The sequence below is a fragment of the Corvus cornix genome, chromosome 1A (assembly GCF_000738735.6).
Source record: "Corvus cornix cornix isolate S_Up_H32 chromosome 1A, ASM73873v5, whole genome shotgun sequence".
Lineage (NCBI taxonomy): Eukaryota > Metazoa > Chordata > Aves > Passeriformes > Corvidae > Corvus > Corvus cornix.
The window spans coordinates 5,787,323-5,799,977 of NC_047057.1; the positions used below are offsets into that span (position 1 = coordinate 5,787,323).

General features: G+C 43.5%; 1 protein-coding gene across 3 annotated transcripts in view; it reads left to right on the top strand.

Moving 5' to 3' along the window:
* The window catches only part of CAMK1D (calcium/calmodulin dependent protein kinase ID), a 210,512-nt gene that overhangs the window by 82,893 nt on the left and 114,964 nt on the right, over positions 1 to 12,655 (top strand). For all 3 annotated transcript variants that reach the window (XM_039570647.1, XM_039570648.1, XM_039570649.1), the window contains exon 2: positions 7,417 to 7,548. In XM_039570647.1, coding sequence (XP_039426581.1) covers positions 7,417 to 7,548 — 132 coding nt within the window. The remainder of the gene's footprint in view (positions 1 to 7,416; positions 7,549 to 12,655) is intronic.

A 12,655-nucleotide genomic window follows, 5' to 3' on the forward strand; every position in this document is an offset into this window, starting at 1 on the left:
TGATAGCTTTACTGTGACTGCCACAGAGGACGTAATGTAAATGTAATAGGCCTTTAAAGACAATACTTCCCTTTCTAATAGGGGTCAGGATTAATCAGAAAGGAGCAAACAGTTCAGGAAAGAAGATGACTGTAATAACAAACATGACTGGGGATCTGAGCTGGGCCAGTTTCCCTTTTTAGCATCCATGCATCACTGTCTCAGAACAGACTGCATAGCATCCTATCAAATTAGCATGCACCAGGCAGCTCAAACAAATTAGTTCATCTCAGAAAGCGAAGAGGTTCTTCAGAAACTTTCCTTTTTGGCTTAATTTCTGTGCTTTGTGTGGTTCATTCATCTTTGAACACAAGTTTTATGGCACTGAAGCCTGCGTGCTCTGCACCTGATGGCTTTTCTTGCCTGGAAGTCTCCTTGATTGTGTGTTTTGGTGCCTTCACCCTGATGGTGTGTGAGTTGGAGTGACAAGAAGTGCTGGTGGTGTGTGCCGTGCCCTGCTGTGACCTTGGAATTCATCCTGGAGTAAAGAACTAATTCCAGTTACAGAATGGTTCACATCGTCTCCAGGGATTTTTTCCTTGGGTGAAAATGATTGCTACCCTCTAAGGGGGTTGTTGCCTTCTGGTGACAGTGGTCCAGGGTTGTGGAGGAAACCACCTTGACTATACTGTCAGAAATTCATGCTTTGTGATGTGCAACCTTAAATTGGTGTTTTCAGGCTTCATAGAAGTCTCTTTCCTCTAAGTAGCTTTCCTGTAAGTAGCTGACATGGATTTCCAATCTTAATCCTAGTTCTTTTAGTGGGTGGGCTCTTTTTTTTTACTGAGCTTATTAAATATTGAGCAGCTAAACTAGAAGAAATTATAAGCCTCAAATGGGCATTAAAATTCTTGCAGCTGACTGTACAAAACTGTAAAAACACTAAGCTGTTGTAACTGTAGATAACAGTACCCCCAAAAAATAGAAGTTAAATCCAAATAAATAGAAAAACTCTTGGTGACTATGCAAGATCAAAGCTTTGTGCTGCTCATTCAGTCACAGACTGAAATGGTGAGCGGAAACCAAACTGGGGAAAGAAGAAGGAGGGGAAAGAAGAAGCTCTGCCTGGAGTGTGATATTGTTGGGTGTCTCTGTTATAGTCATGGCTGTAAGTCCCAGCAGAGATCTGGGTATTGATGGGGTTACTTCCTCCCAAATGTTTTGTTAAAGGGGAAGCAGCAGAATGATTGGAAAGATAAGTCTGGAGTTGGGGATGTGCTGCCCATCCCGGGGCATAGCGACTCCCAGGGTTCTCTCACGCTGTGGCTGCTCATTGCAAGTCACAAAGGGGTTTTAAGATACCTCCTAACTTGGACAAAATGCTGAGGGAGTGGGCACAGAGAAAGGTGTCAGTGCTCCAGAAAGAAGCTTCTTGCTACAGGAACACCCAGCAAAAAATATCTGTGCCTCTTGCCGTTGTTGGAGTGTCCATCAGGACAAAGCAACAGCACTTTGGCGTAGTGGGAAGTGCTGTTCATCATCTGTAATGGGTAAACAGCAGCCCCAGCCTGCGGCATCAGGCACCTCCATGGGATCATCACTGTGGCCAGGGATCGGGATCAGCCCTGGAGAGGGGAACCAGGGTCAGACACAGCCCAGGGCCGGGCCATGTCTGGTGTTAGAGCAGGCACTCATGGGGCCCCAGGGTAGGAAACGGCATTTTCAGTTGTGGCTGGGAGGCTCAGTGGAAGTTAAATGAGTAGGGAGGCTAAAAATACCAGTGTTAATACAGTGATCCCAGTTTTTGTGTTCTTGCCCAGGCAGAGGAAGCATTGCCATAGAAGGGGCTGCAGGGTTGAAACTGTGTGTTTGATGAATGAAAATAGCTAGAAAAAGTATTTGTGCTCTAAAGAATAGATGGCTGCAACTAGATTAGTCAGCTTTTCTCATGAATTTATATTTGGTTCTTGGGACTATGTGGGGAATTTGGTTTCTATACCATGTGTAGCACTGTCCCAAAGTCCTTTCCGTTTCCTGTTGGCTGGTTAAAAACCCCCTCCACGCTTCGGTGTTGTTAACTTTGCATTCAGACATCACTGAGCTATTGAAAGTTAAATTGTAAATTCATTTTCATGCAGCTGTCAGAACACTGATGGACATGACTTTGGAAAGAAAATGTTAATTTCCGTCTTCTGTTTGGGTTTATGTTGGGACGCACCTGGATCATGTGTGAGGAGAGTGAGAAGGTGTTTACAAAAAAAACTGAGTAGAAAATTAAAAAAAAAACAACAAAAGAGAGAACATGAGTTGTGCAGAAAAATGGCTTAGTAGAGAAGTGGTCTGCAGGAACAGAACCTTCCTGGTGTGTGCTGGTTACACAGAGCCTGAGCTCATCCCACAGTTAACTCCTTGAGGCCCATGGAGAAAGCTGTGAAAATGCTAATGAAGACTTTTTTCCCTACATACTGCCTCTGTTTGTGGTGCAGTCCAAAGTCACCTTTCTTTGGGGAGTCAAGGAGCAGAATTTAAGTGTGGTTGCCAAAGCCACACTATGAAAATGACCTTTAGTTTGGTTGGTTTCACTTTGATTCAGTCAATCTCCTGTCTCAGGGGGGTTGGACTTGGTATATTTTCCAGATGTTGAGTGTTCACTACTTTTTTTCCCTGGTTTGGCTGGGGCAAAGTACAAATGGAAAGCCAACTGTATCATAATTAAGAACATTAGCTATGTGCAGCCTAGATGTGAAATCTGTTTCCTGGCTATGTCTGTTGACTTAGTGACAGAGCACCTGCTAATGCAGTGGAAAACTGCACAACAAGGAGGTTGAATGGAAAAAGTGAAGTTTTGTCCTTCCATCAGCTCTTTGTCTTCATTTTGTCAGTATTTTTGTCACAGCAATTTTTTTGTTGAATGAGAACAGATTTGCTGTCACAGTATATGCTGTTCACTGTATTTCAGAAATTAAGTGTTCATATTAAATTATAGTTCCAACAGAAGAAGGAAAAACTTACTTGTTCTTTATTTTGCTTTGATCTGCAGGACAGCCTAGCCTTGCAATCACTGCTTTCTCATAGAAAATCCAGTCTCTTTGGGTATGAATAATGTTCATACTCCAATGTTAATCTTGGAATTCTAATCTTTAAATCTAGATAAAACAAAAATAATGCATGAGAAATAATTTAAATGAATTAAAACTCTAAAAGATTGGCATCTCATAGGATACTGCATAGTCCAGGTGTGTGCAAAGGGGTGAGGAGTCAAAACATCTCAAGCACCCTCTAGAATTTGCTGTTATCTCAATGTCACTCATCAAGTCCTTTAACCTCTTTTTTTTTCCTTACGTTGTTCCTAATTCATATGGAAATTATCTAAATCATAAAATTATTCCATGCCTTAATTAGAAGTTTGAAAAGAGCAGTTCCTCCAGGGTAAATGCTAACATGGTGAAAACTTGCAAAAATAGGTTGTTGCTGCACATGGATTTTGGCAGCTAAAAGTGGTTTCATTTTGCAGAAGTTTCTTGCTTACCCATTTCCACCACTGTGCTACTTCCTCAAAGCCATGATACTTTTTCACTTGTTTGCTATGATCTGCAGGCAGGACAGGGAAAATTCCAGAAGGATTTTGAAGCTCCTCTTCAGAGAGGTGAAAACTTTGTCCGTGCGTGTGTTGGAAAGGTTGCAATTATCTCCTTCCCAGCTGAAGGGAATGGTGCATCCCAACCATTGCATACACATTTACAATCATAACTTTTAACTAGTTAACCTCTTTTCCCAATTAAAAAAAAAAAAAATCTGTACCACAGTGTGACTATTGTGGGGTTTTTTTCCTTTTTATCATGCAGCACTGCTTGGTGATGCTTAGTGGAAGCCATGGCCTTCTCATAAAAGTCCTGTCATGTTGATGGTGTAAAATGCAATATTTTCCAACCCCAAGGTTCTTTATAGAACTTGGCACACAATTAAATTTTAAACCTCAGTAAAGAATTGTAATTAATTCTGAGAGATAAATTGCTTCTTCATTAATATCATTATTTTAAAGGCAATGTTAATTCCTTTTTGGGAAAAAAAAGTCTTTAGCAAGCCTGCTACGCTGGTAGTTCTGGGGAACTTTTTTGAGGAGGTGGGGATTTGCTGTAGGATATATTGCTGTTAGCAAGAAAATGACTTGCTGTCTAGTATTTACCTATTCATGCCTGAGTCAAGAGAGGTTTAGTGGAGGCTGGACTGTGTCACTAAGGGTGCATGAATTCAGCTGTATGTTTGAAATTACGATAATTGCTTTCCCATCTTTTCAGTACTGGTTTTGACTCTTCCCTGACTCCAGCAGACTCCAGGAGAATCTCTGCTGCCTCTCCCTTGCTGGTGCTCCCTCCCACCATTTCTTTCTTCTTGCCCGATGTTGCTGAGTCCCTGTTTAGCACTCTCATCCCTGTCTTCATCTGATCCCTTCCTTCTCTTTCCTTCCAGCACTTCCCTTTACTTTCTTCTGTGCATTGACTTGTTGCTTTGCCCCCCTCCCTTGCTCTGCGAGCACTGGAGTGTGTCTAATGCACAGGATAGAGCAGACTGCCTCACTTCTGCCTCCTCGCATCTCCCTCCTGCCTTCCCAGCAGATCCACCCCAGCTCTCCCCCTCCCATTGCCCAGGAACTCTTCCCAGCATTAGCAATTTCATGCCATGGCCTCATACAAAAATCAATGTGAAAAAGCACCCTGTCGGTGCCCAGGGCTGACATGTGACCAAACACTTCAGCTGAGCTTCAGGTTATTTCATGCTTTAATGAGAAAGGTTGTTAAGGAGATAGGGAATAGGGTTGCATGAGTATCTCGGAGCTCCCCAAAAAATTTTCATTTAAATTCACAGAGGCTATTTCCAACCAGTGAAACCATATCTGTCCTGGTAAGTGGAGGAAAAAGTCCAGTGAAATGATGGAGCCAGCTGAAATAGAAGTGCTTTATTGTGTAGAGGGGAAATAAAGGGATTTCCATTATTTTGTTATCTGAGATCAGCAGTGAAACCTAGATTGGGATGGGAGCTCCCTGTGTTTTTATAATGTCATAAACACTGGAGAGCTGTGTGATCAGTAAACGACTGGTGTGAATATTGCAGCTTCTCACAGCATTTAACTGAAGGCAAGGAGCTTGTTCAAGACACAGCTGGAGTGAAGTGCAGTGTTGAAAGCTTAAGTAGACACGACTTAAGGGGTTCATGAAATATAGCTGGGAGCAGCTCTGTGAGTTTCTGGGTGCTCTGGTCTGCAACCAAAGCTGGTAAGCACCGAGAGGTCTTAGGGCTTTCCAGCAAAAGGGTTTTATTGAAGTTCTGGTCTGGCTGTCCCAAGCATGAGGGTTAGGATGAAAACCTTATTTGGTAAATTGAATGGCTAGGGCTGTCGATAACAGGAAAGCAAAAAACACAATTAAAAACTCTCTGGGTGGCTTATTTGTGCAAGCCATTTGGATCAGTTGTGTGGACCCTAAATTGGAGCCCGTGACGCTGTGACATGCTGTGGTGGATTATATACAAAGCAGAAAACAGTGGATCATTCTGCTACTCCAAGTGGCATAAATATAGCCATATTCTGTCCTTTTTAGTAAAAATGAGGTAAAACATTCTTGGTTCATAGGATCACTGCCCCATTAAGACAAGCTGTCAAACATCTGGTGTACAACAGCATGCAAAAGTCTTTTTTCATCCGTTCCTAAACTTCCTATCACTATTTCCCTATCTGCTGGCTCCAAAAACATTTCTGGGTAAACAGGTACTTTGTTTCCAGAGCAGCAGCCTCTTCCTTTTGCTTATCCACTTACTGGTTCATGTGGCTGTTTTGCAACTTGGGAGCTGTTGGTGAGGTCACAGCTGCCTGGTTGTGTCATCCAAGTGCATGATTTAAAAAGGACGAGCCTGCCCAGGAAAGGAAGTTCTTTTGTTTATCCACAAACATCTAGATAAGCAGCAGTTGTAGGGAATGAAAGCCAGAGAAAGTTGGTGGTAGCCATATGATGCTGTGACCAAACATTAGCCTTTTGAGAGCCAGCTGGAGCGTAGTTGGGTTTGCTCAGCACCCTCCTGAGCATTTATCGGAGTGAGCTACGTAGGAGAGCAGAATAATCTGCTGATGAGGGGAAATAATAAAGGAAATACTATTTTCATTTCTTATAAATAAAACACAAACCTTCAGCTGGTGGATCACAGAATCAAAGAAAGGTTTGGGTTGGCAGGAACTTTAAAGATCATATTGTTCCAACCCCCTGCCATGGGAAGGGGCATGGCAGGGGACACCTCCCACTAGACCAGCTTGCTCTACCTGATCCTTCAGTTGTCATTGGGTTAGACAAGTCCTTGGATCTGATCTCTCTTGGACAAAGTGGGTGCTTCAGGAGGAGGTTTTCTTGAATAGGAACAATGATTTGCTGTTCCTCATCAGGTCAATGCTCTCTCTTGCCCAGTTTCTTGCTGCTAAACCAGTAACAAGTTCTAGAACATAAGGATGGTCCTAATGTAACACAGCAAAGTCTGGCCAGAGTAGCAGTGTCTGAATGATGCTCAAATGCTCAAAAAACTCTGGGAACAGAAAAAATGTGTGTATAGCACTGACTGTAACATTTTCTTGGCCTCTTCTCAGTCAGGTCCAGAGGCTTGGGAGGAAGCACTGACAGTGCAAAAAATAGTACTCTGTTATGAAATTACTTAATGAAGGAGAGGCACTGCCCACTCTTGGCAATTAGTGACTGGCTGCTGTGATGATGTTTCTTTATTTGTGTAACCCTCTCTGGGGTAACCATAGGGAGGCTGCTACTAAGGCCAACGTTTGGACTTGTGATTTAATCTAGTTCTTCGGCTTTAGTGGTTACACACATCAGTTTGTGTTGTGGAATAACTCTGTATACATAGAGAAATTCTGATGCAGTCTGAGTCAGGGTTGATCCAACGGTGAGGAGAAGCTCTGGGCAGCCAGGGAGGACCAGAGTGGGGGCCCTGACCTCTTGTGGTGACTGAGGAACCAGGAGCATTCCTGGCACTGGTGTGTCACTTAGTCCTGGGGACTTTGTGTTGCTTTGTGAATTAAACCTCCAAAAGTCTCAGAAAGGGGAGAAGTACATCATTGGCCAAGTCAGCAGCCAGACTATGGCCCATGCCCCTGTGTACAGAAATGGTACTTTCTCATTTTCAAGCTCTGCTCATATCTCTGCTGGACTGTGATTTTTTTATTAAAATTGTTGTGTTTGGTAAGCCTTTAATGTTTTGCATGAGTGTGAATGTCTCCATATGTTTGTAAAGGCAAAGAAAGATGTTTGTAATGTCATTTCTGTGTTTAACAAGAGCAGCTTCCAAAGGACACCAGAAGAACTATATTCGATGGTTGTGTTTCACTTAACAGCTTTCAAAGGAAAAGCACCACTTTAAACCAGGGCTTTTCTTCTCTTCTTTCAGGGGTGCGTTCTCCGAAGTTGTTTTGGCTGAAGAGAGAGCGAGTGGGAAACTCTTTGCAGTCAAATGCATTCCCAAGAAGGCACTGAAGGGAAAGGAAAGCAGCATAGAGAATGAAATTGCAGTGCTGAGAAAGTGAGTACCCGACCTTCATTTCTGCCTCTTTGCTTCAGTTAGACTCTTGTATTTAAGGAACAGTGATTGACAGATGTGACTGACGAGTTGTTCAGCCCATCACAGGCAGACAAGATCACGCGAATTTAAATGGTGCTGAAACTGTTTTGAGAAATGCTCCTTTTCTTTTTTTATGAATGCAGCCAGATAACTGCAAAGTGGGAAAGAAGAGAAGTTAGGCTGGAGTAAGTCTGTAATGCCATAAAAAGACCTTATCCACTAAGAATGTCAGCAGTTGTGTCACAGGCTTTGAGGAGAGCAGGAGCAGGGTTATAATTTTTAAATGCTTAAAACAGTTTGTTTCCTAGTTGCTCTAAAATTATGACATGTTATGAATTGTCATAAGAGATGGTGTTAACCTGTGCCATGCAGACGAGTGGTACCTCTGTACTTCTGGAAGGGGGATGTGTTTTCTCCTTACTTTGGCTGGAATACATAGATACGAAAAAGCATTTCTCAATTGCTGTGAATTCATTGTAGTTATTAGAGGCTTGATCCTTACCTCTTCCTCATCTTATGCCCTGAAGGTGGGATTCATCTCACCTGACTTGAGACATTTGGATCTGAACTCAACACCCTTGACTTTCATTCTAGAAAATGAAAAGAGATTGGTTACTTTAGGATTGGTTCATGTAGTTGGTTTTAAACTTCTAAAAGTGTCTTTTCTTCTCACTGAGTTGAAGGTAGTGCAATTACATAGAACTAACTCCACATTGGACTGGAGCACTGATTCCTGCTGTACTTCTGTCCCAAGTGGGACTTCTTGCCCCAGTGCTTGGTCGTGTCAGAGCTGATGGCTGATCATCTGGGCACCGCGTGACAAAACGGATCCTAAAAACTTACTGGATGAACTAAAAGCTCAGACAGCCCAAGTCAAAGGAGCTGGTTCAAGGGCAAATTCAGTCATCTCAGTAGGCAGAGGGGATCCTTTTCAGCGGAGAGACATAAATGGGGACTCCAAATAGCTACAACTATTTGTAGCAGTGCCTTCCTATTGCTGGGCCTGCCTCGGGTCAGTACAATGTAAACCCAGTGATGAATGCAGCATGTTGTCTTGCTGTGTAGTGTTATTGAGAACCTATCATAAAACTCAACCATTGCCATCTCTGTAACCAGGCAATAGTGGCCCATAACCACAGCTTGAGAGTGTTTATGTTGATGGGTTTGTCCCCTGGTACTTGTGTGTGGTGTAAGAGCAGCAATATCCACGTGCAGGAAGAATTGCCTTGCATCAGCCTTGACCCTGAGCTGGTAGAGCAGAGAAATCATTTAGGTTATTTCTTGCTTCTGCATGGTGAAACGTTTCTGTTCCCTGCAAACAATTTCCTGAAAAACCAGGAGGCAGCACCCTGTGCTATTCCAGCTGCAAGGGCAGGAGAGTGAGTGGGCGGAAAATTCCTTAATTTCATGCAATTAGATCTATTCAATCTCTTGTCCTGTGCACGTTAAGGCCTTAAAAGAGAATGTCCCTTTTTTATCTCGTGCTGTCTTCTACTTAGCTGTTGCTAATACAAACTTTGCCTGTCATTGTCTTTATTCTGAAAATAGACATCCTTGCCTACAGATGCAGTTTTGAATTTGTATGTGCCACCAAGGAAACGTTTAGCAAATAACAATCTAGAGTCTGCCTACAGTTGAGGAGAAGGGATATCAACCTGTTTCTCTGTTCAATGAATTCACTGCTTCAAAAGCTGTCAGTAAAAATAGATTTGAGAGCAGTTGAATGGATCCTGAGCAGCTGCTGCTAAGCTCCATCTAAGTGCCCTTCTTTTGTTTCTTGTAGCTTAACACCGAGTGGGGATGGCTAGTTCTTGTGTTGTCTAATGAGTGGGTGGGACTCCAGAGCCCTGGGCTTCCCTGCAGAGCTGTGAGGTGCCACAGCGTTAATGTACCATGCCCTGAACCAACTCATCTGGAGGATATGCAGAGGATGCCTGGCAAGAGCAGTTGGTCCCTGTTCCCTGAGGGGAAGGTGTAGAGACACAGAGGATGGATGCAAAGCAAATATAAATATGAACATGGGTTGATCCTAATCTCCCTGTCTGGTTTTTCATTGTGTCTTTTGAGGGTGCTTCAACTCTGATGGGATGAAAGTCCCAAAGACACCCTGCCTAGCTAAAATGCAGGCAAACTCCTTAATTATCCTTCAGAGAAGGATCTTTTGTCTTACACTGGACTTTCTCCTCCTATCTTCAATCATTAGAATTTTGTTTTCTTCCTTACAAGCTCTGTGCTTTCTGGGAGACCTCCGCTAAGCGTTGTGAAATGCAGCAACTCTTCTTGAGTTCCCCAGTTGTATATCAGATTGGGGTCTGGTAGGAAATCCTGAATATACTCCCTACAGTCTCTGCCAGCTCTCAGGTGAGCTGCTCATGCCCCTGTGTAGGGTGAGCAGGTTTTTAGAAACATTCAGAGATTGTGCTGGCATATCCAGGATCAATACCCACAGTGTCCCATATACTTTGTACCCTCAGGAATTTCTGGTCAAGATTCATCTCCCTGCCAGTCCTGCCAAATCGTTCAGATCTGGCAGAGTCAATATGGGAGAGAATTTGAATGATTCTGTGTATTGAAGTAATATTTCAAGGAACATTTTTTTGCATTCAGGATTAAAAGTCTGAGCATGGAGTACTATAGGCAGTAGAGCCTGGTGATGAAAACATGAATCCAGTGAGCAGAAGCGTTGGGTCCCCTCTCACCACTGCTGCTTTCTTTTCTGTCACAAGGGTTATTTTCTGTCTCAATATTTTTATTGGCTGTGAAACAGCCTTTATTGGAAAGACTTTCGAGTAAACAATTTTACCTGCAGTTGCTTTCCTGCCCTCTCTTCTGTCAGCAGACCCAGGAGAGTGGGTGCGAGAGGGGAGGTTTCTGGGCCAGGCTCTTAGTGTGAAACCAAAACTTCTGTCAGTCCTTCTGTGTGTCTGAACTGAAAAGCTGTTGGGAGTATTAATCCAATATTCTGTGCAGGGTGAGGTCAGTGACCCCCATGTGAAGAACATGGAAGGTGGGAGATTTTATCTCTCTGTCTGTGGGCTTGGACGCTCTTGCTGCCAAAACAAAATGACACATTTTAGGAGCGATGTTCTGCGAACAGAGGAGCCGAGCTGCCAGCCAACTGATCTGCATGTTTGTGTGAGTGCCAGAGTGAATCATGCATACTCCATAATTCTATTTTTCCAGCCATGGCCAACAAATCTGTTCTTAAAAAAGAAAAAAGGCGGAAGAGCCGTTAAGTCAATATTTATGCCTAGCAACCTTAACAGGGTTCTTCCAATATGGACTCTCTTGTGTCCCGTGGAAATCCATGGCAACATTCCCTGAAGACTGGGATGGGTGGGGATGGAGTGGGAAGGAGCTCGCTGTGGAGTGATGTACTGGGAGAGGCTGAGTCTGCAGTTAATCCAGGAGCCTGGGCCTGACAAAGCATTTAAGCATGTGCCTAATTTCAGACAGTAATTAGTTACAGTGAAATTCGTGAGGAGGCTCCCCTTGCTCGGAGGCTTCAGAGCAGGGTGAGGGTCCCACTGGGCACCTGTGTTTGGTACTACATCAAGAGGGGAGTTTTCTTAATGTATTCAATTGAGACATTAAGACGTGGAAAACATGCTTAGAATGGCTTAGAATCTGTTTGAGGAGGCAAATAGGATCTCTAGAACTGGACTGTCACAGCTCCATTAGCTGGCTGTGGGGAACAACAGCACATAGTCACCTTTATGTGACACAGACTTTTTCTGACCTGACGTGTGGGGAGTTTCATAATCTGCTCTGAAAGCAACTGTGTTCTGGTTTTGAGCAGTAAGAGAAATGCAATCCTATCCATTGTTTGCTGTAGAATAGAGGAAATTTCTTCCACTTATGGTAATTGTGCAGGTGTGAACACGCTGAAAGAGGAATCGTCTGCTAGACAGGTTTGTGAAGGCAGTGCATGGTTTGAAGAGTTGGACTGCTGAGAAGCAGCAGTCTGAGGTTCTAGTTAAAGAGAAAAAAAAAGCTTGTAAGTCAGATGGAGAAAAACATGCTTGATTTGCTTGTGGGGTTGGTTTTGGTTTTTTTTTTCCCCTTGGCTACACCACAATTTATCACAAGAAACTCTCTGCTGCCTGGGTAATACCTGTGTAATCGTACAGACTCAGTGCTGAGTCAGAGCAAAGCAAGGGGAAGAACAATAAACTGTGTGTAGCACTGCACCCAGGTTTATTGATTGCTTAATGGCAGTAATGTGCACGTGTCTTGTTAAGCAATACTGTCTAGCTAGCAAATCATACTCTGCTTTAGCTAGTTTCTGCTGAACAGGGATTTTAAAAATAATTTCTAAATATTTAGGTGTCTCTTCCCTTCTCCCCCTCATCTTTGCTATCCTAGATCCTTTGGAAGAGGCACCGTTTAATTCCTTATTACAAATCACATCCTTGCCTTACTGAGGTCTGGGGCTATTTTTCCTGTTAAACAGAGTGAACTGTTCCTAGCAGGTCAGCTAAACTTCTGCCGGTGCTTTCCATCCCCGTTTCCTCAGGAGACAGGATGTTCAGGCAGTGATTCATGCACAGTCACTGCCTCACTCCTTACATGCCTGCACCTACAGCCAGGAGCTGCTGCTGGGATAAAGAACAGGGAGTGAGGAGGGGAGGTGTCCTCCTGCAAATCCTGGGAGGTCAGGGCTATACCCAACGTGAAACTAAACAAAAAACAGCAATGAAAGATTTTCCTAATGTGGGTGGAAGTGTGAGGGCGCCTGCTCTCCCATAAATCAGATGATGGTCAAAGGGGCCCCTTGCTCCATGCTAGGAGGCAGTGCTGTTCCTCATGTTAAAGAGAACAAGTGTGGAAGAATCACCCCTTCTCAAGATTTACATGAAGGTTGCAGGGGTAATTAAAAAATTGTACCTCTTTGCTCCTTTTCAGCGGCCCATTGACAAGCTCCCTGAAAAACCTCTCTGTCCCAGATTCTTATCTCTGTTATGCCCCATCCCTCCAGAGCTGACCCCATAGCCTCCAGGAAGACAAATCCAAATTTAGTTTTGAAACCCATTAGTTACCTCTTATTAAACTCTTCTGTGCAATTTAA